The sequence below is a fragment of the Xyrauchen texanus genome, chromosome 28 (assembly GCF_025860055.1).
Source record: "Xyrauchen texanus isolate HMW12.3.18 chromosome 28, RBS_HiC_50CHRs, whole genome shotgun sequence".
NCBI classification, from domain to species: Eukaryota; Metazoa; Chordata; class Actinopteri; order Cypriniformes; family Catostomidae; genus Xyrauchen; species Xyrauchen texanus.
This window is the reverse complement of record NC_068303.1, coordinates 13427445-13454757: the sequence shown is the minus strand read 5'-3', so window position 1 is coordinate 13454757 and position 27313 is coordinate 13427445. Positions and strand designations below refer to the sequence as shown.

Genomic DNA, 27313 nt, shown 5'->3' with positions numbered 1-27313 from the left:
GTAGTTAAAGTGTGAAATGTGTGTGTGTGTGGTTCTGGGCTTTGAGGGATTATGAATACATGGCAGTAATCAGGGTTGATTTAATGTCATCTTAATATGACAGACTGGGCTAGAGTGGGACAGTGTTTTTGAGACCCATTTCTCAATCACTTCAGCCCCCTTTCCACCTTTCTGTGTCTGCTACACCCCTTTTCTCTTCTGTTCCCCCAACTTCTTGATATTTGGTCTCCTTGTAAATTACTTAAAAATACTTTGATTAGGAGGTTTAGTGTCACTCACTATTGATCAACTTCATTTAAACCAGAAATTAGTGTTTCTAAGAGTCTGTGTGAGTTGGTTTATAATTGGGATGGGAACCTGTTGTCAGAGTTGTCTGTAACCATGTGGTCTCTCATTCTGAGGGTATGTGATTGCATGTGGTTCTAGCCAATAATATGCTAAAACAACGCTTCTAGAAGATTACTAAATGTGATGATACCTACTTTTGGGGATGTAATCAAACGGAAAGTTCATATACTTTAGTAATGTTTTATTTCTTTTGAAAATGCTAAAAACTCTCTTTTAGGCATAATGTTTAGGTTAGGATTAGTCTAAATCAGCTTCATTTGAAAATAATAGAAGTCTTGGGCAAGTCCTTACTTAGATACAGTTACCTAGGTACACATTTGTCTGTTTGGCATAATTTTCACTTCAACTATGTTTGTATCTGTAATTCTCTTCACTATACATTTAACATATACCCCCCATTTAGTATATTTTTTATTATATTTTAAAGGGGTCATGACATACAATTTTTTTTAAATAATTGTTATTTTCCCTAAGTTCCACTTATAATGTTTTTTGTTTTGTTTTTACCAATACAGTCATAATTTAATAATATATTATCTGTATATGATATATGTCTCTGACCCTCTGTCTAAAATGCTCAGTTTTGGCATCAATGTCTCCTTCAAATTTCAATGTAAACGGCCACTGTTATGATTCGCTAACATTGTGAAGCCCCTCCAATACAGCCATATATATTTGAAACTAAATTGGAACATTTTAGTTTCAAATATATATATGGCTGTATTGGAATGAACCAGCTCCACAACAAAAATTAAGAAACAGCTAAATTTTAGGTTTTAAACATAACACACACCCAAAACATTGCATTTGAATGTATCAAACAGTTCACTCAAGCACAGCAGCACTATAAATATCAAACAGTCATGACATATTAAACATTCCTGAATGGAATTGGTTACTTACGGTTATGCTTTCTGGTCCAATATAGCTTTTATTTGTCTTTCTTTGCAAATCTTGACTCATATTGTGACTGGTCCACAAGCAATCCACAACGAAGTGTGCTGAACACACATAATACAATCCACCGTGAAACATGATGCTCACAAATATCCTCCTGCACGGTTGCGATTAGGAACTTTATTCAACTTCAGTCGTTATTTTTTAATGTTGGAATGCTTTAACAGAGGCCAAACCAGAGATGCAGGTCTTCACAGAAGACCTGGTCTCCACATTTCACATCTTCCATTGTCTGTTTCCTCTGGATGAGATGCGGTTCTCTCAGCCAACAGTAGCAATGGAATGGAGCAGAGCAGATGTGTTTTTAAAAGTTGAGATTGTAGACAAACAATTAAAAATAGTACAGATGGATGCAAAATTGCATCCAGGACATGATTATAGTGAAAACAACAAGATGCAGAATGGGTTCTTCTTTTAAGCGATACAACTTGACATTGCATCTTTTAAAAGTGGAGTGAAATGCATGAAAACAGTCAAAGCAGTTAGTCTACTGCATGCTTATGTAGAAAATGTTTAAAAATGTGTCCTATGTAAGTCCCCTTCCTGTTGTGCAGGAATATTAGGCCCATCTGTCATCTGTTCTCTCCTCTTTACCTTTCTGACTGAGCGACATTGAGCGGGCCAAGGGTGCGATAATGTAAAAGTAGGCATTGATGCTTTACTGTAGAGGCAGTAATGAGCTGATATATTTGACTGACTAGGAAATAACAGTGGTGTTCCAGACCATGTATTTGTGTTCAAAGTCAGTCTGAGGGCTGCTGGTCTTGGTTAAATTGCTTTTGTCATTTTTATTCACAGCCCACCATCTATGCTGTTCTAGTTAACACAGCTCCTTCTGTTTTAGTGTATATAGTATCTGTAGATATTGATTGCAGTGTGTTGCAAAAAACATGCTATGACAGCGCATAAAGGCAATTACACCTACATTGACCTGTGAGGTTTTATGTGGTCTCCACTGAACTTGATAGCAGTCTGCCAAAAGCTGCTCTTTGCACCCAGACAGCTGTTCAAAGGTCATGGGCACTGCACAGAGTCATTGTGAAATCCTTTATGAATATCTAGCACATGGACTGTCTCTAGTGTTGTCAGACCAATCTCTCTCTCTCTCTCTCTCTCTTTCTCTCTCTCTGTGTGTGTGTCATAAGAGTAAGATCGGAATGATCATGACAGCAAGAGGTTGATGGGTCTAGATGTTGCTTAAGACATTCTGAAATGGTGTGAAAAGTCATTAAGCTAAGAAATACTGTAGAGAAATAGAGTAGTGTGATATGATGAATTCTGAAATTCACAGGATGAATGGATGGTGGAACTTGATTTTATCATAAAACCACTATGCCCACTTTTAATGATTCAAATGAATCTCATGGATTATCCCTGAGTAATTAATTGGATCATAAAAAGTTGGTGTTCCATACCAAAATGGAGCCAGATATAAAGGCAAGTTTGGTAAAACAATATCTACCTATCTATTTGGATATTGGTTAACATACTAATGCCACCTAGGTTAAATCAGCAGAAAAGAACAATTGATTCAGAGACAGAGCAAGTAATGATAAATTGTACAAAATTATTTCTGGAACGTCCCGGGACCTGTGATGAGAGGGACCTAATAACTCATTCGCAAAAAAAAAAAAAAAAAACATTATTTGATTGCAAACATGCATTTGCAGTATTACACTTACTTGACTTTTGAGACTTGGTCTGTGGTTTGATCAATGCCAGTCCTACCCCATTTGGCACCCTAAGACCCCCTTAAGAGTTATGTATTAATTTTTGAAAAAAAAAAAAAGTACAAATTATCACATAATTAAATATATCACCAATATGTATAAACTTAAACTAGCCAAACATTAAAGGGGTCATGAAATTGTCTATATGAAATTGAATATATATATATATATATATATATATATATATATATATATATATATATATATATATATATATATATATCAAACTTCAATATAAACGCCCACTGTTCTGATTGGCTAACATCGTGCAGCCCCTCGAATAGAGCCATTTTTGAAACTCAGTAAGAAGAAACTGAATAAGCACCAAAACATTATAAAACTAAAAGTCAGGATTTACACATCAATTCACATCCAACACATTGCATCCGCATATATCAAACTGTATCACGGTATAGTAATGGTACAATATGGTAAAACTACTTATTTTTAAGTATATCATGGCATTTATTTATTAGGCTACTCCAAGAAACATGTCCAATAAACATGGTATTGGCTTGGTAATTTTTGAGACTTTTATGTGCTTTCATATAATGTTAATATTTTGGTACACTTTTATGTAGAAAATGTTTTTACTTGCAGTAGACAATCGCTCACAGGCTGCACTTGCTCACTGGCAAACAATTGATTCAGTTGCATAATTTGTTTCAATTAATTATAAGTAAATATCCACTTCATTCAACATTGTTTTTGCTTTCCTTCTTCTAAAGCATCCCGTTACTGTTTTACTGTGTGACATAGTGCTTCAAACGATTCAGCCCGCATGTTAGACAAATACACTGAGATGAACCAACATCGGGTATCACTCTTATTCACAAGCTCCATGCTTGTGAGTCTGTGGCCGTGTTTACAATGGCATACTATCCATACTTTCTCACTGTGTTTCTCACAGAAGCAGTAAGAGTAGTATGTTAGTAAGGCAATCAGAACACGGGTCTATATGTTCTGTGGAGGGGGCCACAACAAATTATCAGAACGCACAGGGTGCATTGTGTTTGACACAAATTGGACACAGGCTAAAATTGGCTTGGTAGATCGGTGCCCCCAATGGCAACCTAAGCGGCCGCCTATGTCGCTTAATGGGTTGAGTGGCCTTGGGTCTGATTTTATATGAACTTGCTAGATAAGGTCAGTCATTTGAGTATAGGCCATAGTGTGGACCACTGGATGGCCATATTGCCACTCTTCCAAAAGCACTTTGGCCATCAGCCACAGAAATTCCTCCTTCTGTCCAGAGTCTGGGACATCAACACATGCTCAAGTAAATACGGACTGACTCACACTTGAAGTCAGCCTGGAAGAATTTAGCCACTGCAGGCTGACTCTGCATTTTTAACATATTAATGTGTCTAAGCCCTGTGTTGCTTGGTTCTGGCTTGTTGTTAATTAACAACAAATTGCTGGATGTGTCAGAACTTGAGAGTTAGAAGAATAATGAAATACACTCGTCTCGCTCTACCCTCTAATATTACAAAAGAAGAATTTATATCTAAAACACACAAATAAACTTAATCATAACACAATCATGTTGCATAAACCAGATACACAATATTAAGAAACAGATTGTGGAAAATGAGTTGAATTGTTGAACAGTTCCTCAAAAAGGACATTGCCAAATATTCATGCACATATCATATAAAAATGTATTTGTAATATCCATATAATGAAAAAGCTGTTTGCCTTTCCATCCAGAGCATACAGTATATGTAATATAATATTCTAATCTACAATTCAATTCACAATAGGAAAATTAAGATTTTGGGGTCAAGTTATTATCAGGTTCTCACCCAGATTATCCAGTGACATAATCTAGATCACAGTGGTGCAGTTTAGCTATTAGCATTATGCAAAGCCATTTAACACCACAGCAAGTTGCTCTAGAGATCTAAGAGACGCTGGCTAAGATTAAGGAGTTATGAGCTTTTTTATGTGTTCGAGCATTGCAACTTCCCTGCCACCCCTCATAGCCTTAAGCTAAGGAATGTGATATTTACTGAGAGCAACTGGTAAAATATATCTGGCAACAGCTAGAGAGAGAGAGACTGTGAGAAAGGGAAAGAGAGATGCTTTCTTCCGATCATGTCTGAATGATTGTATTGATGAGATGAGGGTAAATGAACAGCACCAAAATGTTGTTGTACTAATGGAAAAATATGATTTTCTTTCTGAGTTGGAGGCATGAAAAATACAGAATAATGGCAGAAGATATTGTTATTAATCATAATTAAAGGTTAGGTGTGTAACTTCTGATCATTTAGCAGCACCAAAAGAAATTGCCAAAATAATGTTTTCCCATTGGTTACACAAATGGATAGTCCCACGCTAAACTCACACCAATGGTTAAGCAAATGTTGCTGTGTTTGGCTGGATGAAATGCTCAAATGAAATGAAAGTTGACTATACAATTTAGTTTGTAAAAATGTGCTTGACAGAAAATACTTCTCCTTTAGGAGGTAATTTATCAAAACTACATCTCCCATAATTCTCTATGGCAGCACAAAAACAATAAAATCTGTATATAAACATCAGTTTCACACCTTTGCTCTTCGTTTTCTTGCATGGAGAGGGTGGGAGATTATTTAATACATTCTGCAAGATGTATACACACTCCTTGAATGATATTCTGAGAAAATCATTGAAGGAGAACTTTTGTTCTAGTTGTAAATTATGCCGTTGTTGGTTTGTACTATGAAAATTTGACTGCCACCTAGTAAAATACGAGCTAAGAATCAAATCAAATCTGATAAAAGTAAATTAAAATGGCCTGCCATAGTGTACCAGAGTTACAGTGTCAGAATATCTGACCAAATCATCGATAATGGTTTCTTTGCGATCTTAAATGTGCACTTATCAATAAAGCAATTACTCTAAGCCATATACAGGAAATGAAAGAGTTAAGAGAAATGTAATCTTAGATTAATTTCTTCATCTTGAATGATGAAACAAGTTAATGTTTCAAGTTAATGTTAATGGATTGCAACACTATCTGTATTTGGCAAAAGAGCAACCTTTGCCCTATGTGTGTCCTTGTATTACGCTAGATAATGTGTGTTTTTGCTTTTACAAACTACCATTACAAGGTGCTCTAAATATAGCACTTCAGCAACTACTGACTGAATAGTTAAACCTTGCAGGGCTTAATGGGCTCTCTAACTAATCTGTTATTGTGCCTTCTTAAATTTACTCTGAAAGACACACAATTTTGTCTTCCAAACTACCCATTATTACAATTAGTGGCTTTAAGCCTTATTTAGGGGACTAATTGTTGTACAACAAAGACGTTATATGACATCTGTGCATGCTAAATAAAGTATAGGATGTGTCATGATATATTCATACAGACAGACCAGTTACATTCTGCTTCGAGTAAAGAAATAGTTCACCCAAAAATGAAAATTCTGTTATTATCTAGTACTCACCCCCTCAACGACGTCAATAATGACAGAAAAGGGGGTTGGGGGTAGGGGGTGGGGGGGTGAACTATTTCTTGAATGTTTATAAGCACTTATGCAATCAAATTATACTTTTAACATTATAATTTTATCAAATTATCATTTAATGACTCTGGTCTAACATTTCTCATTTTCTGTTTCTTTATCTCTCTTTTCATCTTTGGCTCTTCACAGACACTAGTGCTCTGAATTCTTCCCCATCTCAGCACCCACCCATGAGCTCCATGGTGGGTCATCCGTCTGTCATCAGTTCCTCCCGCCCACTGCAGTCTCCCATGAACATGCTGGGTTCCACCATGAATGGCCTAACCTCACCCTACTCTGTCATCACCCCATCTTTGGGATCACCATCCATTTCCTTGCCCTCTACACCCAGTATGGGTTATAACACTCTCAGCAGCCCACAGGTAATAAACTCCAATGTGCAATGAAGCATCTAGTGAATTCCTAGATTTATACTTCAGTTCAAAAGTTAATTTCATATTTTGTCTTTGATCATCTCAAAAACAAAATGAGAACCTAGTTGATGTGGAGTGACCCAGTAAGCAAAATACAGTGTATACTGAGCAGTATTTGGCAAGTAATAATGACTCTTGGTCTTACAGATGACATTGTGTTTCAGAGAGGTCAGTTTATGTGTCTCTATATATTAGTATGTGTGTCTCCTTTCCCCCTGGAGGCTAGAGAAAGCATTCACAAACATTTTAGGCTTTTAGGCTAATGAAAAGGACATCAATAACAGTGAAAATAGTGGATGTGTAGGGCAGTACTGTTTTTAAAAATGTTATGTGTATATATCTGTACTGACATGCAGGCAGAGTCTAAAAATATTTGCTTTCTCAAAGTAACTGTTCAAACTGTAAGAAAACCATGGAACACTCATCATGTTTACAGTCAATTGTACAAGGCATGTTGTGGAGAAATGGCCATATCCTGCCACCTGCAGGCTGACTGCCGGCTGCAGAAAAATGGCATGTTGTGGAAATGGTCAATTCTCTTCAGAGAGAGAGAGAGATAAAACACATGCCTTCCCTTTTGAATATTATGTCAGCACTCTCACAGCTACTTGTGTAAAGGTGGAGTTTATTTTTCTGTGTGTATGAGCATGTTCTTGTGTGTTGTTTGTGTGTGGGAGAACACAAACAGCCATGCTGTATTGTGGCATAAAATAAGAATCGACTCCTGTTTCCACTGCATGAAAACTATGATAACTCAACAAAATTTTGGACACACTGGGGAAAAAACTTAAAATTATTATTTAAAATTAGTCTTTGTTTTGAATAATTACATTCTAAATGTTATTATTAGGGATGCACCAAAACCAGACAGAAGTAGACAGTTGAGTAGACAGAAAAACATTACACCAAAAATGTGTAGCCTCTAAAGAAAACCTTTATTGTTAACTAATCTGCTGCATAATACAGCAGCTAAATTTACTGTAATTCCAGTGAAAGTCTTCAGTGAACATGAGGCCAGTTCTATTGCCATATTGTATGTGGACTTGGAATGTGGAGTGGATTCTTAAATGGATCTCTTTTGTGTTCACTTAAGTTGTGATAGAATATCAAATGACTCTTTAACTCTCAAATTACTAATTTAAATATTATTGTAATTTTTTATATTGTATTATTATTGTTGTTAATAATAATAAAAATGATATATTAGTATTATACAATAATAACATTTCAGTCATAATTTCTTAACTTTGAAACCCTCTTGCATTTATTTTGCCTGAAAACTCCAGGATTTGTTGTTTCTGTCTGTAGGCTAGTTGGTGAAATGCTTCTCCGGTGCCATTCTCAAGGCATGTTTAAAGCGAACCGAACTATCAAGCATGGATTTCATGTGGAGCCCCTTAGGGGACATAGTGATGAGAAAATAATTAATAGGGATTGGAAAATAAATAATCAAAACTTATTGAAGGGATAGTTCTCCCAGAAATTATTCTCTCATGATTTACTCACCCTCATGCCATTCCTGATGTGTATGACTTTCTTCTGCAGAACACAATTACAACATTTTAGAAGAGTATTTAAGCTCTGTTGGTCCTCAAAATGCAACTGAATGGGTAGCAAAATGCTTTTGAATATTCAAAAAGCACATAAATGCAGCATAAAATCAATCCATAAGACTCCAGTGGTTAAATCTATATCTTCAGAAGTGATATGATAGGTGGAGGTGAGAAACAGATCAACATTTAAGTCCTTTATTACTATAAATTCTCCTCCCTGCCCAGTAGGTGGCGATATGCATGCATAATGCAAATTGCCAAAAACAATAGAAGAAGAAGAATGTGAAAGTGGAAGTGAAGATTGACAGTAAAAAAGGACTTAAATATTCATCTGTTTCTCACCCACACTTACATCATTTCTGAAGACATGGATTTTACCACTAGAGTCTTATGGATTACTATTATGCTGCCTATATGTGCTTTTGGAATTTCAAAATATTGGTCACCTTTCACATTCATTATAAGGACATACAGAACTGAAGTAGTCTTTGTTTGTGTTCTGCAAAAGAAAGAAAGTTATATACTGTATATCTTGGTTGGCATGAGGGTGTGTTTTGGGTGAACTATCCCTTTAATAATGTGCTAATGAACAAGAGAGCGATCACTTCACTTCTGGATGTGGACTTTAATGTTCAACATAAACAATGCCTTTTTGTGAGTGTTTCTGTTAACATTTTCTGCCTTTTTTTCTGTTTCAGCTAAAAACCGAAAAAGCACTTTATCCCATTTTTGACTGAAAATATTCAACACCGAAATTTCGGTGCATCTCTAATGGAAACCTCCACTCTCTCCTTCCTCCCTCTCTTTCTCTCTCTCAGATGAACTCTTTGAATGTGACTAGCTCAGAGGACATCAAGCCCCCTCCAGGATTGGCTCCAATGGGCAACATGAGCAACTATCAGTGTGGTAGCCCTGGATCCCTGTCCAAACACATGTGTGCCATTTGTGGGGACCGATCTTCAGGTACAACACACACACACACACACACACACACACACACACACACACACACACACACACACACTAATGTTTATGTGCGTTTCTCTTGGCTTTGGAACTTAATTTTTGTTTTATAAAATTCTCTCAGTGTGTACCCTCATATTTCTTCAAACCCACATGACTTATTTCTTGGGTAGAACACAAATAATATATTTAGCAGATTGTTCAAACCTATTTTCCATACAATCAAAGTAAGTGGTGACCAAGGATGTCCCACAGCTGTCCTACGGCATTCATTATATTTCACAGAAAGAAAGTCATATGGGTTTAGAATGACGTGAGGGTGAGTAAATGATGACCAAAGTTTTATTTTTGGGAGTACTATTCCTTTAATGTAAGATACTTTTAGTGAATTGGGCTGTCTGTTTTGGGGTTTATGACAAATGTGCTTGTGTTTGCAGGGAAGCACTATGGTGTTTACAGTTGTGAAGGTTGCAAAGGCTTCTTTAAGAGAACTATCCGCAAAGACCTGACCTACACGTGTCGAGACAACAAAGAGTGCCTAATAGACAAACGGCAGCGCAATCGCTGCCAATATTGCCGCTACCAGAAGTGCCTGGCCATGGGCATGAAGAGGGAAGGTGTGTGTGTGTGTGTGAATCTGTGTGTATATATACTCACTGAGCACTTTATTAGGAACACCTGTACACCTTCTTATTCTTGTGATTATCTAATCAGCCAATCGTGTGGCAGCAGTGCAATGCAGAAAATCATGCAGATACGGGTCAGGAGCTTCAGCTTTGTTTAAATTTCACAGCAACCATCAGAATGGGGAAAAACATGTATCTCAGTGATTTAGAATTTGGCATGATTGTTGGTGCCAGAAGGGATGGTTTGAGTATTTCTGTAACTGCTGATCTCCTGAGATTTTTCTCAGATCTCAAGCCCAGTCCCGTGCACAAGCCCCTCCATTGTGGACTATATGAACCAGTGAACTCGTGCAAAGAACATGAATTGGATGGATGAATTTTTTGCACTTTGAGAGAAAGATGAACAGAATTGCTTGTTAATGAATTATTATTAAATATTAATTAAAATGAATATTTATGTACTTTGTTACTTTGCTTTGTTTGCCTCTGTGATTCCCTGCAGCGGTCCAAGAAGAGAGGCAGCGTGGGAAGGAGAAAAGTGATAATGAGGTGGAATCAACAAGCAGTTTCAATGAAGACATGCCTGTGGATAAGATTCTGGATGCAGAGCTTGCAGTCGAACCCAAGACTGAGACATATACAGAAGACACCCCAGGCAACTCAGTAAGCCACATTTGTGAAGTAATCACGTTACACATTTAACTGTTATAGAATAGTACTTATGTTTAAAGATTAAACACTACAGAACTTGCTGGCTTTAGCCTCCATGAAAAATCCTTTGAAAACTACTAAGGCACTTTATTTTTTGGTCTCCCTCTTCAGACGAATGATCCAGTCACTAATATCTGCCACGCAGCTGACAAGCAACTGTTCACTTTGGTGGAGTGGGCCAAAAGAATACCTAATTTTTCCGATCTGCCTCTGGATGATCAAGTCATTCTGCTTCGAGCAGGTATGTGGAACTCACACACATATACAGTATGTACATGCAGGAGGGTCCAAATGTCCAAATGCATTTTTTCTAATTTAATACAAAATTTAATCATCATGTCCTCCTTTTGCAAAACCTGATGATCCATGTTATCCCCACATGATTTGATAATGCTCTTAAAGTTATCTTTTGTGCTGAAATGGAAGCAAGGAAATCTGGCCTTTTATTCGAATGAGTTAATATGCTCTATGTCACAAATTTGCTTATATTTGACAAGGGACCTAGTAATAGTGCGGAATCTACATTTTACATCATAACTTTTCTTTAAAAAATTTCAAAATCTTAAAGCTGTTTATTTCTGTTTTAAATGTACAAAAAAATATCCCAGATTTTCTATGTGGTCTCAAACCTTTGGACCGTACATACAGTACTTAAAATCACAATGTTTTTCCTCAGACAGAACTGTGGTGTTAGTCGTTTAGGTGAAAATGCAGACCTCTGCTGGTCAAACATTTCACATGTGCTCCTAAATTAGCCACCACAGAACATCACACTGACTCAATAATGAACAGCACTGAAAACAATCCATAGGGAGTGACAGAGAGAGAAAAACAGAGACTTAAAGTGAGAGTGTAAATCATCCTTCTAGTAATCATGTTATTTTTTTTTCTCATCTTAGGATGGAATGAGCTCCTCATCGCTTCATTCTCTCATCGCTCAATCACAGTTAAAGATGGCATCTTATTGGGCACAGGCCTCCATGTCCACAGGAGTAGTGCTCACAGTGCCGGAGTGGGCTCCATTTTCAACAGGTGATCATTCAGCCTTCAACCTGATTTGGCTTTGACTTAACATGCATCTCAGTTATCAACACAAGCTCAGGCAGAGCAAAGTTTAGTCTATTAAAATGAGTTCATGTGTGTCAATATGCTGGACTACATTGTACAGTATGTATGAATTGATTTCTTTAGAATGTTTAGAAAAGATTTGTCTACGCTTGCCCTCAAACATGTATTGTACATTAGAACATTAAGATTTCTGTTTGTATTTGTGTGACAGAGTACTTACTGAGCTGGTTTCTAAAATGAAGGACATGCAGATGGATAAGACAGAACTGGGCTGCCTTAGGGCCATCGTCCTCTTCAACCCTGGTGTGCTATTTATTATCACTGAATAGTACATTAATGTGTGCTGAATAGATAAATTAAGATATTTTATTTGTAATTTTCAAATACATTTTTTTTTTGTGTTTTCATGATTTCAAGTGATCAAAAGTTAGTTACGATATATATATATATATATATATATATACTGTATTTTAATAAGTATAATGAACCATAAACAAGCCTATAACATGCTTTAAGCCTGTATAAACATGTCTTTTCATCATGTTACACAATTTCAATCGATCATAAGTAAGCACATGAATAAGATATACTGATATACAGAGAATATATATAATTAATCATGGACATTGCCTTTATTCATAGACGCCAAAGGCTTGTCAAACCCAGCGGAGGTAGAAGCACTTAGGGAGAAGGTTTATGCCTCACTTGAAACCTACACCAAACAGAAATACCCCAACCAGCCTGGCAGGTACAGATGTGTTTGTTCAGTAGAGACTCATATTTATTTCTCGTTCTCAAATTTTATCTGCATTCTGCAGAGTTTTATTTTTAGTTCTTAATTCCTTCTGTCACTTAAATGTGTGACCTTTAGTACTAGGGCATCATGATTAATAAAACATACACTCACTGAGCACTTTATGAGGAACACTATGGTCCTAATAAAGAGCCTGTCATGGTTTGCTGCTGTTGTAGCCCATCTATCTCAAGGTTTGATGTGTTGTGTATTCTGAGATGCAGTTCTGCTCACTACAATTGTGCAGAGTGATTATCTGTTACCGTAGCTTTTTTGTCATCTCAAACTATTCTGGTCATTCTACGTTGACCTCTTACATCAACAAGGTTTTTCTGTCTGCAGAACTGCCGCTCGCTGGATGTTTTTTGTTTTTGACACCTTTCTGAGTAAACTCTAGAGACTGTTGTGCATGAAAATCCCAGGAGATCAGCAGTTACAGAAATACTCAAACAAACCTGTCTTGGCACCAACAATCATGCCACGGTCAAAATCACTTTGATCAACTTTTTTCCCCATTCTGATGGTTTATGTGAACATTAACTGAAGCCCCTGACCCATATCTGCATGATTCTAGATAATTGCATGAATAAGTAGGTGTACAGGTGTTCCTAATAAAGTTCTCAGTGAGTGTACTTTATAAATAATGTTTCTTAGTACATGCATCTTGTTTAGGATTTTGCCAATGAGACCATTTCAGTGCATGAGTTTACACTACTGAACAATTATGTGTAGTTAATTTGTCTTGAGTGTGTTTTAATGTCTCTAAAATATTTCACAGGTTTGCTAAACTTTTATTGCGTCTCCCCGCTCTCCGATCCATCGGACTCAAGTGTTTGGAGCACCTATTTTTCTTCAAGCTGATTGGTGACACACCGATAGACACTTTCTTAATGGAGATGCTTGAAGCCCCCCACCAGATCACGTGACACAAGTTTCAACTCAGCATTTTTGTACATATGTCTATGTAACTAATATAATAATACATTTGATTGAAGCTGCATATGTTATGCCAAGCACAAACTGTTATTCTTGTGAAAATTATGGGGAGGGAAAAGAGGGGTATGTCTTAAAATATACAGATGAAATTCATTTTACTGGAATGGTTTTATTAGAAATATGCTTGTCTCTGTAAATAGCTAACATCAGGTATCCATTCTAATGGCAAGAAAATGCAATAAAGTAATTTTATTTTATTCAAAGAATACTTTTATCAAACCCAGACAATAATTTTTTTAATGAAGTTTAGAATTCTGTCCAAATAAATATTTAAATATTTAAACGCTTTTGTGTCATTAGTCTTTTTTAATAATGTTTTGTCTAAGAGCGTGTTGTCAGAATTTCCTGTCCAAGTAGGACCTTATTACTAGAGCATTCATATCGCAAATAAATAATCATTTACAGGTGCAGAACACCATGCTTCACACATCTGCGGCATTGTGTCCAGCCCACCAGATGGCGCCGTTTTTGACGATTACAAACCACAATATTTATCTTTTTCTCAACATGTGAGCGAATGTAATAAAGGACTGTGGCTTTTTCTATCACTATAACTGCTGAGACAGTACATTTATGAAGGTAGTAACTTTATTAAAATATTTACTGAAATATATTTATTGATAATATATATATATATATATATATATATATATATATATATATATATATATATATATATATATATATATATATATATATATTCGCTCGACAGATTCACGGGGTGCACAATTTTGTTTAGCTGCGCCCCTGATTATTTCATGGTCAGTATTTTTTAAATAATATATTTCTATATTTAATAAAAATCTGATCTCATTATCTGAATATAGCTCCTTTTAAATTATGCAATATTTGCTTTGTTTATTTCAAGACGTTTAAAATAAGGAACAACATTTTTTAAATGTACTTTCCGCAGGATAGTCTTAAAGGAATATTCTGGGTTCAAATCAAGTTAAACTCAATCGACAGCATTTGACTATCAAAAGCAAAAAATCGTCAAAATCTGGTTTACAGTGAGGCAAGTAAATTGGAAGTAAATGGGGCCAATACGTAAATATTAAAATACTCATTGTTTCAAAAGTATAACCACAAGACATAAACAATATGTGTGCCTAAATGATTTTAGTATGATCAATTCTCTTACTAACCTTTTATGTGTAAAGTTATAACCAATTTTACAACTTCTTTGCAATGACAGTGTAATGTCATCAAACCCTAAAACCTTAAAAGGACTGTAAAAATTATGATTTAAACAACTGCAGTTCGAATAATACATGGGTTTTAACAGAATCATTAATTTAAGTTATTTAATAAAATTCTAAGCGTCACATTTCTGCCTTTAAACCCTCCAAAAATGTACCCCATTCATTCAATTGTACTGTAAGTGGTTTTTGTATTTATTTATTTTTAAAGACAAGAAGAAATGAGTCAAAATGTATTTCTGTGGTAATCAATTTTAAGACAAAAATGCAATCGATTGAGATGAACTTGTATTGTAATATCCCTTTATGTTTGCTCTTAAGTGAGAAGTTAGTGCAATGCTTTCATATCGTTAGTATAGTTATTAACCTATATCATTATACACGATACACACACACACACACACACACACACACACACACACACACATGTTGTGTTTCCATGTTTTATGGGGACTTTCCATAGACATAATGGTTTTTATACTGTACAAACTTTATATTCTATCCCCTAAACCTAAACCTACCCCTAAACCTAACCCTCACAGAAAACTTTCTGCATTTTTACATTTTCAAAAAACATAATTTAGAATGATTTATAAGCTGTTTTCCTCATGGGGACCGACAAAATGTCCCCACAAGGTCAAAAATTTCGGGTTTTACTATCCTTATGGGGACATTTGGTCCCCACAAAGTGATAAATACACGCTCACACATACACACACACACACACACACACACACACACACACACAATGTGATGTGATATGGTAAAATAAATAATAATTGTAATTTATATATTATTGTTATTTATATATTACTAATAATTATATTATATACTGTATATAAAATTCTATTAAATGTATTTTGCTTTTATTTAATGTATTCTATATGATGCTTTGGCAACATTGTTTTTGAAGGTTTCATGTTAATAAAGCCCATTGAATTGAATTGAGAGAGAGAGAGAGAGAGAGAGAGAGAGAGAGAGAGAGAGAGAGAGAGAGAGAGAGAGAGAGAGAGAGAGAGAGAGAGAAGGAAGGTGACGCACGACGCACAGGTTAGTTTTCCTATGGAGCTTTTGCGAGCCTATACAACTATAAGCATCCGTCGAAAGTTACACCGGACAACAAAACAGATAATTTATCTTCAATGGTAAGTGTGTGTTTGTCTAGTCTACTGTCTGTAAAGTCCTTTTAAGTTTTTGTTCTTTTGTTTTGACTATGTGCGGTAATTTGATAATGCCCAATTTAAAGACAACCTTTCAGTTTAAATAAAAATAAAATAAATAGTAATGTAGTATATTGCAAGATGATGTTTATTAAATGTCATTAATTGGAATAACTTGTATCTTGTAATTTATATTATAGTTTGTTTTTGTAAAGATCGTGGGGGAATGCAGACTTAGTTCTCTTATGTTTCTTGTTTTGCAGTGGTTGTTTTCACTTTTACGTTATATTCTAATACTTTTCCGTCATCTTTGGAAAAACATCTTTACTTCACGTTTAAAAATATGTTATTTTAACCTAATAGGCCCATTAAACTGTAGGCCTATATTTCTATTGCTCAAACTTAAAATTGTGTTAAAGTTACCAGATTAATTACTAGAAGTACATGTATTTATTTCAGACATGTGGAGAAAGAGGGTGTGTGAGGGGTGTAATGAGCTCATCCGGGACACGTACCTGCTCCGCGTGCAGGACGGACTGTGGCACGAGCGCTGCCTGTACTGTGCTTCATGTCGCGAGCCGCTGAAAAACACCTGCTTCCTCCGCAATAAGACACTATACTGCAAGCGGGACTACCAGCAGTAAGACATCCATACATTCTTTATAGATCTACTGCCTTTCGTATAGGCCTACTATCGTATACGCATATTTCAATCAACGATTTTCGGGGTTCAACATTTTTGTGACGTCATGGTCCATTGTTGTCAGAAGTGTCGTCACTAAATGAAGGACACTTATAGCTACAGCTGCACAGTCATATAGAAGTTTGTTTACTAGTGATTTTCGTTTTTGTTTCTCGCTCAATTCATTAGGTTTCAGTCAAGGAAATGATTTGTTCCTGGCTTCGCTATTTACTTTTCTTGAATCAAATGTTATAGAAAAAATAAGACGATTTATCCCGATCTATTCCTAAATATTTTACTGATGTCTCATTTGTACTTCTTGTAAAAAATGTACTTCTTAGGCTCTAAAAACAGTTCAAAGTCTAGATAACGATACTCTTACTCAATATGGCTTGAAGTTCCTAAACTCTTTTTACTTTTAAATAAAATGTTTAATGGAAATAAAAAATTGACCGGTTGCAACATTTTCTAGTTTAGAATAGATTATTTTACCCTGTGAAATAATTTCAAGCTTTTTTTTTTTTTTTAATCATAGGACAAAGCAATAAATATACATTTTATTTCCCAATGAAACTTGAGGTGTAGCAGTTTGCTTTCATTTTAATACCTATATAAAACGATGGATATAACTTTAAGTAATGTTAACATAAAATTGCACTGTTACACACGTCGTACACTCAGCACCTCACATTTCTCCTTCACAATGAATTTAATTTATTCTACATAAATAATATATTTGAAATAAGCATAACCCTATAATGTGCTTAAAAGAGAGTAACTGTAATCTGATTACAAGAATTTAAAATATAATGCATTACACACATTTTTTGCCAAAAGTAATTATATTACAGTTACTAATTACTTTGTACTTAGATTACACCCAACACTGGATTTATTACAAATTCTTCTCTGATATTTGATATATCATTATGCCTGATTTTGCTGACGTTGATGCTTAAAATTAATGCATGTGCTTATTTGTTTTAGGGTTTTGTTTGTTTGTTTTTGCTTATTTACACGCCACCTCAAAGTTTTCACATGAACAAAATGCAGTCCTATTATTGTCCTATGATGAGTGTCTGTTGTTGTGTGTGTTTGAAAGAGAGAGATTGTGTGTGTATTGGGGGACTTGGCACAGTACTCCAGAAAGACAAGGTGACTGCAGGAGGAAGGGTCGCGGTGGGTCATGGAATGTGAGGAGGCTTTCATACACAAACACACACAGTTAGATCAGGAGAACAGCACTACTGACACGCTGTCAAGATGTGTTAAATTAGCAGGACCCATCGGCGTGGCAACGGCAAGCTGGGGACAGCATATGGCCACATCAACACGGTGCTCGGACCCCCTACAACCCCCAAATCTCTGTCTCTTTCTCATTCACACACTCATGTTCTTCTCACCTCCAAATAGACAGCGTGCCAAACTACAGAGCGTAATGACCCAGGAAAAACAGCCAACAATAGTTATAGTCAATATTAGAAGTTTGATCATCAAATAAGGTTACTAAAACTATAAACTGTAAAAATCACATTCTTATAGTTGGGTAGCAGTTTCCACTCTCTGCTGTCAAAAAGAGCTTGATGTCACAACTGCCACCAGGCTCTGGCTTCTGCAAAGCATTTGGCTTCAGCCCAGCCTAAATGATAACCAAAGTGTTCCCCCATATCACATTTTCGCATTTGTCCATCAAAAGTTAGAATGATGGAAAAGTGACCACTGTGCTTTTAATAAGATGGCTGAGGTAGCCAATGAGGTCTCTAGGAGAGTAGAGCATTTGGCCATATGTTCTGGTTACAGGAGTGCCTTATGCACGAGCATATGAGTGTGTGTTTGTGTATGTGTGCATTTTTTGGGAAAGGGTGTAGATCCCTGCATGTGAAGTATGTCGAGGCATCTGGATAGGTTGGTGCCCACTGGTGCCCCTGCTTGATGCCCATCCGACCGTGAGATATCTGACCTGACCAATTAGCCACATACTCAGTGCTTGGCTGGCACTCCTGCCCAGTAGCCCAGTGCTTCACTATGGACTCAGCTAGCTGACCCAGCAGTTACTGACCAGGTTAAAGAGCAGCTTTAATGTAATTGGGCCAGCAGGCTGCTTAATACCAACTTTAATTTTAAATATTCAGACCAATCCTACACCCTTGGAACTGGCGTCATTGACTTTAATTTTAATCGCCTTACTGTAACCAATGATTTTTGTTCCCCCACTTTCTGCTTTCCAACTCTCTTCACTTCCACATTATCTTTTATCATATTGCTAATCCACCCCATTACCTAAACAAATTTAAAGCTGTCTTCTTAAAAAGGGCACTTAGTGGCTGCAAAAAGCAGAATCCATTGGGCTGATTGCAAAACTCTGGATGTTTATTTGTACTTTGACAGAAACAATTTGTACATGAAAACTTTGCTTAATTAAATCTATTATTTTTAAGTTATAGACATAAGATACAAATAGAAATTTGCCCTTGCAATCTCCAGAAAAGTATTGATAAAAAATTAGAAACTACTGTGATTGGTGCAGCATAAACAGTGCTGAGAAAAGGAACAGGTGACAAGTGACAATGCCATTTATTCACTGCTTCCAAAGTGGTCGGAAAATAGTTTACACATGAATAAGGAAACAGAGAAGATTTAAAATAACCCAAATGTTGGTTGAGATTCTTCTGATATTCTGAAAGTTGGTAGGGACATGTCCCTGTCATCCATACCTAAAACAATGCCTATTGGCCATTCCATTAACATTAAAATACACATTGTATCCAGTATTACAATTTCGTTGCCATGATGGCGCAACACTGGTGAACCTTGTAATCAATGTTATTACATTAAAATCACTCTCAAATCATGTCAACATCTTGTGGAAATAACTTTGAAATTGTGCATTTTTACAATAATGGTCTGACTTACTTTAGCTGTAATTAAATGTATTTATTTTTTTGATTTAGATTAACATTTTTTTATTGTCACATATTGAACACAGAAAAGCAAAACATATATACACAGAATCAACAATTAACCCCCACTAATACCCATGATTACACACACACACACACACACACACACACATACACACACTCAAATTATAATCACACATATCCAGAAATGCTTCTTCAAAGGCCACAGGTACAACTCAAGCAGTATAGTTGTGTATAATCCTGAAATTGTTTATTCGAACAGAATCTCATCAGGCAACCAATTTACTGATTTTCTTTTCACCATAAAATCATACAGTAGATGTTCTTTTCAAATTCAGAATGACCATTGCCTACCGCAGTGTGCTGCTGCTCAGTGCCCTCCTTTTCCAGTAATCATAGTGAATACACTGAAATATTTCAAATCAAAACCTCACAGACTCTCCATGACTGAATTTGAAATCGAAAGGTGTTCATGAGTAGCTGGAGTGTGTGCTAGATTAGGCATTCCTAACATTCATCAATATAAACTCTGAGATCATATCTGAGACATGTTGTACATCAAATTCTACTTAATACACATTGGAACCATCGACACACTGTGTCTACTATAGATGCACTTGTGTATAACGTAGAGAGCTGTCACTTCTTTCTGTCCCTCCTACTGAACTCTAGAGAACTCTCACCAGTTTCCCCAACAACCCCAGGGCAACACTAATAGGACTCAACAATGCAAAGCTTTGGGATATTTCTATTCATACATATCAGAAGAAGATAACATTTTTTAACATGCTCCCATGCACCTAGTTGAGCTATACATAATAACACCCACTGATCAATAGGCAAAAGCCTATAATTGGTAAAAATTGTAACAAAATCAGAAAGAAAAAGTAATAAACATTAGCACACATCTTTAATGCATGAACATCCTTAAAGGGAAAGTTCACCCAATTCTGTCATTATTTACCCACCCTAATATGTTCCAAACCCGTATGACTTTCTTCCGTGGAACACATAATGTGCAGTCACCATATACTTTTATGGAAAAAAGTTTCTATGATAGTAAATGGTGACTGAGCCAAACAAATTGCCTGTTATCTCTTTTTGTGTTTCACTAAAGAAATAAATTAATATGGGTTTGGAACAATATGAGGATGAGTAAATGATGACATAATTTTTACTTTTGGGTGAACTCTTCCTTTAAATATTATCATTGCCCTGGCAGTAAAGAAATACAATTAGATGAGTCTAATTCCTTCAACCATCTATGATTGAAACATCTTGGACTTCTTTGTAGCATAAAAGGGTAACCTGTCAGTCTGGGTTTGAAGCACCTCTGTCGACATGTCTCTCTAAGTCTCCCTGTCATGCTCACCCCAAACCTTAGACTTCAGCTCTGACCTCCGCCCCCCTCCGGGCGCGGAAATCTCAGGCCAGTTTGACAAACAGAAAATGTGGTGTCTGCCAGGGCAGGACAATGGCAGCGAGGCTCTGGGCCAGCTCCCTCCTTTGTCTCAGTTTGGTTAAGTCGAGTTAAGATTATTCCCTGGACCGGCCTCGCCCGCCGGGCGGCATGATTCTTTCCCTCCGTCTGGAGCCACAGCCTGCAGAGCTCCTTTCTCCCCCCTCCCCGGGAGCCCTACCCCGGACACAGTCGTGGAGCCGGCAGCCTCTGTTTTAGCCCCTGAAACCCAGCTCTGGTTGCCAGGTGCTAAGATGCACACTCACCATGCTGTGGGTATGCGTCTGCGTGTTTTTGGGGGAGTTGATTTGGGTGGAGGGGAGGGCAAGGGAATATGGCAAGTTCTTGTCTCATTCCATGATGGACGGAGCAACTCGGCAACATTTCTGGAATTTCTGAGTGGTACTATTCCAAAGTTTGAAAAGAAAAGATCTGCTATCTGTATACTGAATCTTACAGCAATAAGTAAACCAAAAATGCAAGTTCTGTCATCATTTACTCACCCTCCTGTTGTTCCAAACCCATAGGCTATGAGTTTTTCTGGGAACGCAGTAGGAGATGTGAGGCAGAATGACAGCTAACATTCTGCCTCACATCTCCCTTTGTGTTCAACAGAAAAAGTCATATGGTTTGGAATAAAGTAATTATTGGGTGATCTATCCCTTTAAGCCATCATTAAGTGATTAGAAGTTATGCACACAGCCCACAATTAACTTAGCCATTCTAAAAAAACACTTTCATTCTTTGTTAGGTTGTTTTGGGTACGGTGCAAGGGCTGCACGGAGGTCATCTCTCCAGCCGAGCTGGTGATGCACGCAGGCACTGCAGTCTTCCACCTGCGCTGTTTCTGCTGCTGTGTGTGTGCATGCAGGCTGCAGAAGGGGGACCGCTGTGTGCTTACAGGGGACAGGCTGATCTGTGCCAGAGACTATCACAACCAACTGGCCAGCCCGACCACCTCCGACTCAGGTATTGTTTTACCACACTCAAACATTCCAGATTAATAGTGGGACACTACAGTCTTCTTTTGACAAACCATATGCTCACAGGCACTGCAATGATTAAGATAGATTCAATAAACATTAAAATATACATTCAACTAAAAGTAATAAATATAAACATTTACATTTATGCATTTGGCAGACGCTTTTACCCAAAGCGACTTACAGTGCACTTATTACAGGGACAATCCCCCAGAGCAACCTGGAGTTAAGTGCCTTGCTCAAGGACACAATGGTGGTTGAAGTGGGGATCGAACCAGTGACCTTCTGATTACCAGTTTACCAGTTATGTGGTTTATCCTGTTGTTTAAATTACTGCGTTATCCGGGTTTACAGTTTAAAAACCCAGCCAAAACCTCACAAAGGGAACTTCAGTTGCAGTCACTGTGATACTGTGATATACCATTTGTATACATAAAGAATTACAATATTCATAGTCTACAATATATACAGTAGATGAAAACTTATAAATCTCTTTTTATCATTGCATTTTTAAGATAATTAAATGAATATTCTGGGTTCAATGCAAATTAGACTCAATTTTGATGACAGCATAATGTTGATTTCCAAAGAAGACGAAAAAAGTTTTTTAAAGATGCACTCAGCAATTTTATTCCTCATTAAAAAAGTTTTAATCCTAAATCATTTGATTTAAAGTAATCATGGCTGACTTGGCAAGACTACATTTTTACAACGGCATCTGAAACTGAAAACTATTGATTTTACATGATGCTGCATCCAAGCCGCTAGGTGTCAGTGTAAGTCACAACACAAAGACAAAAGTTTCTAAGTGCACCTTTAAAACAAATTGTGGTAACACTTGTAATGGAAATTAATGTGGCCAGTCCATAAACATACACACTGTTTCAAAAGTATAACCACAAGATGTAAACATAATATGCGATAACTTTTTTTTACATTTATTTTAACTTTGTGTTAGTAGTTCTACCCAATATTACAACTTTTTTTGCCATGACCACAAAATCCTGAAATCCCAGTATTGGATTTAACTTTACACAGATCAGGTTAGTAAGCAATTTTATAACACTAAAATCAAGTTTACACTTTACGGTTTACATTTTATGGCTATACTTATGAAACAATGTGTATTTTAGCTTTTATGGACGAGCTCCATTCACTTCCATTGTAAGTGCCTTCTGTAATTTTTTTTTTAATAAACGAATGATGAGTTGATAATTGTTTTTTTTTTTTGTGTGTTAAGAAATATTGTGCCACAAATCGTGTTTATTGAGCTTAACTTGTATTGAACCCAGAACATACATTTAAGCTTCTAAAACAGAGAAAACCCCAATTGATATTGGTTGCTAATAATCATAGTTATTAGCTTATTAGGTTTAGTTATTTATTGTTATAAGCTCATAGGCACTTATGTATAACTAGGTTACCTTTACTACAGGTAAAAGTGAAGATGATGAGGAGAAGGAATATGATGAAGGGAACATTAAGTCTGGAGGGGACAGTAACACAACAGGGGACATGGAACACAAGAGACCCAAAAGGCCTCGTACCATCCTCACAACACAGCAGAGACGAGCTTTCAAAGCTTCTTTTGAGGTCTCATCCAAACCATGTCGAAAGGTCAGCCATTAAAATACAAACTTGTCTGTAATCTGACTATATTTAACACAAGTTCAAGCACTTTAAATGACTTGATAATAGTCTGAATTCATCTTAACTGACATACTAATAATTCAACTACTTTTATGAAGAAATATACTTGCTTAATTCAAATGAAGAGTTATAAGGATGATAATGTCAAACATTGTTTTCACTCTCCATACATTTAAAAATACCTTTTAAAAATTGCTATGGAGTTTTTATTTTGTGCAGTGGTAAGGAGTGATACCCCTCTCCAACTGCAGCTTGTCTGCAGCATTGCTGTATCTATCTTTGTTGATCTGATACTCCAGTGTGGGTCAGTTCATTAGTTAGACTATGACCATAAACCATGAAGGTCACACTATGGCTCTCTTTCTGTCTTGCTCTTATTGTAAGGTGAGGGAGACGCTGGCAGCAGAGACAGGATTGAGCGTACGAGTTGTTCAGGTCTGGTTCCAAAACCAAAGAGCCAAGGTAATTTGATTTGCGCACACACACACACACACACACACACTCCCTCCCTTCTTCCCTCTCTCCCTCCAATCCAACCACCCACCCACACACACACACACACATTGAAAGAACATGAACTTATGCGATTGATAGCAGACATCTTTCTGCAGTGTATGAGCTTGCCAATAAGGAAACAATTTGTGTTATTGCTTCATGTAGGAAACTGATGACATATTATGTATAGATGCACTTAGATTAGATCCTTTCAGGGTAGCTCTGTGTGTGTTCCCTGCCTTCACATAATAATAATAATAATAATAATAATAATATATATATATATATATATATATATATGTGTGTGTGTGTGTGTGTGTGTGTGTGTGAATGCTTACAAATCTGTGTTTTTCTTTGTTTGTGATGAAATGAAGATGAAAAAACTGGCAAGAAGACAACAGCAGCAGAAGCAAAGTATGTCTCCACAGGAGAACAAGATCCAAGCACAACACACTGGTACACAAAATTCACATAACTCCTGACTCTACACACACACATCACATTCTCTGGGTCTCTAATGTACTGGATGTAGCATAAACCCATCCTTTTAGGGAAGGGTATAAAAAGAATAGATCACCCAAAAATGAATTATTTACTCACTCTCATGCATTTATGAATTATTTACTCAGTCTCATGCAGTTCCAAATCTGTATGCTGTTATTTTTTTTTTCTGTGGAACAGAAAATGTAAATTGTGAATTATCTTAATGCAACTTTTTCCCACACAACAACAGTTATAGTGAATAGGGATGTCCCGATACGATACTGGTATCGGAAATGGGTCAGATGCCGCACTCATGTACTTCTACTTGTGCTCGTAAAAATGCTCTGATACCAAAAACAGATACCATTTGATGTACGAATGTCTTTATGTAAACGTTCAGCACACTAATTAAAATTACGTTATGTCCTAGTGAGATATAGCTGCGATTTAATTGGATGAATATATAGTTTGCATATGCTGTGTGCTTCAAATTTAAGCAGTTGTGAATGTGTGGAGCCGGTGTTGTGCTGACATTAAGACACAAACTGCACATACCTTTTAGAGCTCCTCGGCTCATACACTGAAAACATCATCATGAGTATTGCAGGCTCTGTTTGTTGCAGATTACATTGAGCAGAGCACTAATTCACTTTGTAGCATGAGGCACATACAGACTACATATTTATTTAATTGAATAGCAGCCTTTTGCATTTTAATAATCACTTTGAGTCATGTCACCACTGGCTTTTCTGGATTGAGAAGCTACACTCAGAACAACACAGAAATACTTCAAAATAAAAGCTCCGGCAAAATAAAAGCTACATTTATATGGAAAAAAGTACAACAGAAATAGATCACTACTACTACTACTAATAATAATAATAAATAAATATTAATTGTATTATATTTAAGCAATATCTCACATCTATGATGCAATGTTATGCAGCACTTTATTTGACAAAATATAAGTCCAATGTATTTTGGATTGTGTTGTGAGTTTCTGTATAAAAGCACTTCATTTGATAAAAATAATATAATATTATGTTGAAAATGAATTGTTATATTTTCATTTTATAAAAGTTTTAAAGAATTCTTTGAAACCATTTTGATGATAAAAATTTAAATAAACTGTTGATATGGAATTTCAGAAAAAAATAAAACCAAAAAAACAGGTATCAGCGAGGACCAAAAAGGCAGTAGCGGTACTCTTAAACTTTTTTTTTTTAAATGGTATCGAGACATCCCTAATAGTGATGTCATAGTAATCATCTTTAAAGACAAAAAACAAAACAAACAAAAAAACATTTTAAAAGCACCATAAAAGTAGCCTGTACACCATGTGCGCTATATAGTCTTCTGGTGTCTTATGGACTACTTTTACGTACTCTCTACTTTTATATTGGTTGGACTACTTTTTTTTGCCTTTCTTTCTTTTTTTAATTGGTTTTATACTTTTATGTTGCATTTATTTATGTATTTTGGTCATATTTGGATCTTTAGAGACAGGGTCACTATGAAATGTGTTTGTATGGAAAAGAGCAGTACAAATAACAGAACTTTATGATAACAAGAGTGTTATTATAATAGAGTGATATGAGGGTGAAGAGATAATGGCAGAAATTATATTTTTGGTTGAATTATTCCTGTAAATAAAACTGTACATCTGGATTTAAAATCTACACTGCAATACCACTGTGCCCCTTTTCTTCACATTTTTATATCCACAGCACCCTCTTGTGGAAGGCTGTCTGCTGAACTAGAAAGTGCAGGTTCATATGTCTCACTGCCCCACCAGAATATCGGTCTTGAGTCACAGAGCTTCAAGCTGGACCCCTTCAGACAGGGCCTCACCCCTCCACAGATGCCTGGAGACCACATGCATCCCTATGGTATAAAACACACACAAGGCTCAAAAACACAGATCTAGAAAAACTTTTTGCTCTTTGCCAATCACATTCATCATCATCTCTCTCTCTCTCTCTCTCTCTCTCTTTATAGGTTGTGACACTTTCTATGACGATACGGATAGTGACCCTCTGTGCCATTTAGCAGACTGTTTGTCATCCAGTGAACCCTTGCTCTTGACACCCATTGACTGTTTGTATTCAATGCAAGACTCTTACTTCACGTCTTGAGCATTATTTAGATTCTTTAGGAGAGATGTATATAGAGAGAGTGTATGTGTGTATGCATGTGTGAATGGGTGTGTACTGCTTGTGCGAGTACTGTGCTTTTGCATGTTTCAGGACTTCTAGAGTAGGTGGTGACTGCCGACAGTGGAAATGTACTGTGATGAAAATGTTCTGTGGAATTTGTATTTATTATGTTTTGTGTGTGAACTGAATTACAATGCAATGCTCAGTGTCTGGGAAAATGATATTATTTAAAAAAAAAAAAAAAAATCTATATGACACACTATATAGATTACACACTACACAGCTGATTCTGATTCCATATCCCCCACATCAGTTTATGCTGTGCATTTTTGTAATGCATGTTAGTGATCGGGTACTTTATAGCAAATTCTTTGTATCCACACCAATCCCACATCATATACTCTCTATTTCACATTTTTTAGCAGCATGCAATGACAGCTGGCATTTGACCA

The 27313-nt window shown here is 36.4% G+C and overlaps 2 protein-coding genes across 6 annotated transcripts in view; both read left to right on the top strand.

Annotated features, from left to right (window-relative positions):
* Positions 1-13930, top strand: part of LOC127621652 (retinoic acid receptor RXR-gamma-B) — a 34597-nt gene extending 20667 nt beyond the window's left edge. For all 5 annotated transcript variants that reach the window (XM_052095334.1, XM_052095333.1, XM_052095335.1 and 2 more), the window contains 9 exons: positions 6680-6912; positions 9335-9479; positions 9917-10096; positions 10608-10768; positions 10928-11057; positions 11716-11848; positions 12096-12187; positions 12527-12632; positions 13456-13930. In XM_052095334.1, coding sequence (XP_051951294.1) covers positions 6680-6912; positions 9335-9479; positions 9917-10096; positions 10608-10768; positions 10928-11057; positions 11716-11848; positions 12096-12187; positions 12527-12632; positions 13456-13603 — 1328 coding nt within the window. In that variant the 3' untranslated portion in view covers positions 13604-13930. The remainder of the gene's footprint in view (positions 1-6679; positions 6913-9334; positions 9480-9916; positions 10097-10607; positions 10769-10927; positions 11058-11715; positions 11849-12095; positions 12188-12526; positions 12633-13455) is intronic.
* Positions 13931-16493: 2563 nt separating this feature from the next.
* LOC127622394 (LIM homeobox transcription factor 1-alpha-like) lies at positions 16494-27060 on the top strand. Its single transcript, XM_052096495.1, has 7 exons — positions 16494-16672; positions 21846-22063; positions 23513-23694; positions 24112-24189; positions 24597-24678; positions 26433-26594; positions 26704-27060. Exons 1-7 carry the CDS (start codon positions 16494-16496, stop codon positions 26838-26840), a joined length of 1038 nt encoding a protein of 345 aa, XP_051952455.1. The 3' UTR covers positions 26841-27060.
* Positions 27061-27313: the final 253 nt, after the last annotated feature.

What these genes read in the sequence shown, in the direction of transcription:
- LOC127622394 (XM_052096495.1), top strand. Translation starts at nt 16,494, where the DNA reads ATGTGGAGAAAGAGGGTGTGTGAGGGGTGTAATGAGCTCATCCGGGAC. An exon ending in TGCAAGCGGGACTACCAGCA is followed by an intron (nt 16,673 to 21,845) that starts GTAAGACATCCA and finishes ATTCTTTGTTAG; the next exon opens with GTTGTTTTGGGTACGGTGCA. An exon ending in GATCCAAGCACAACACACTG is followed by an intron (nt 24,679 to 26,432) that starts GTACACAAAATT and finishes TTATATCCACAG; the next exon opens with CACCCTCTTGTGGAAGGCTG.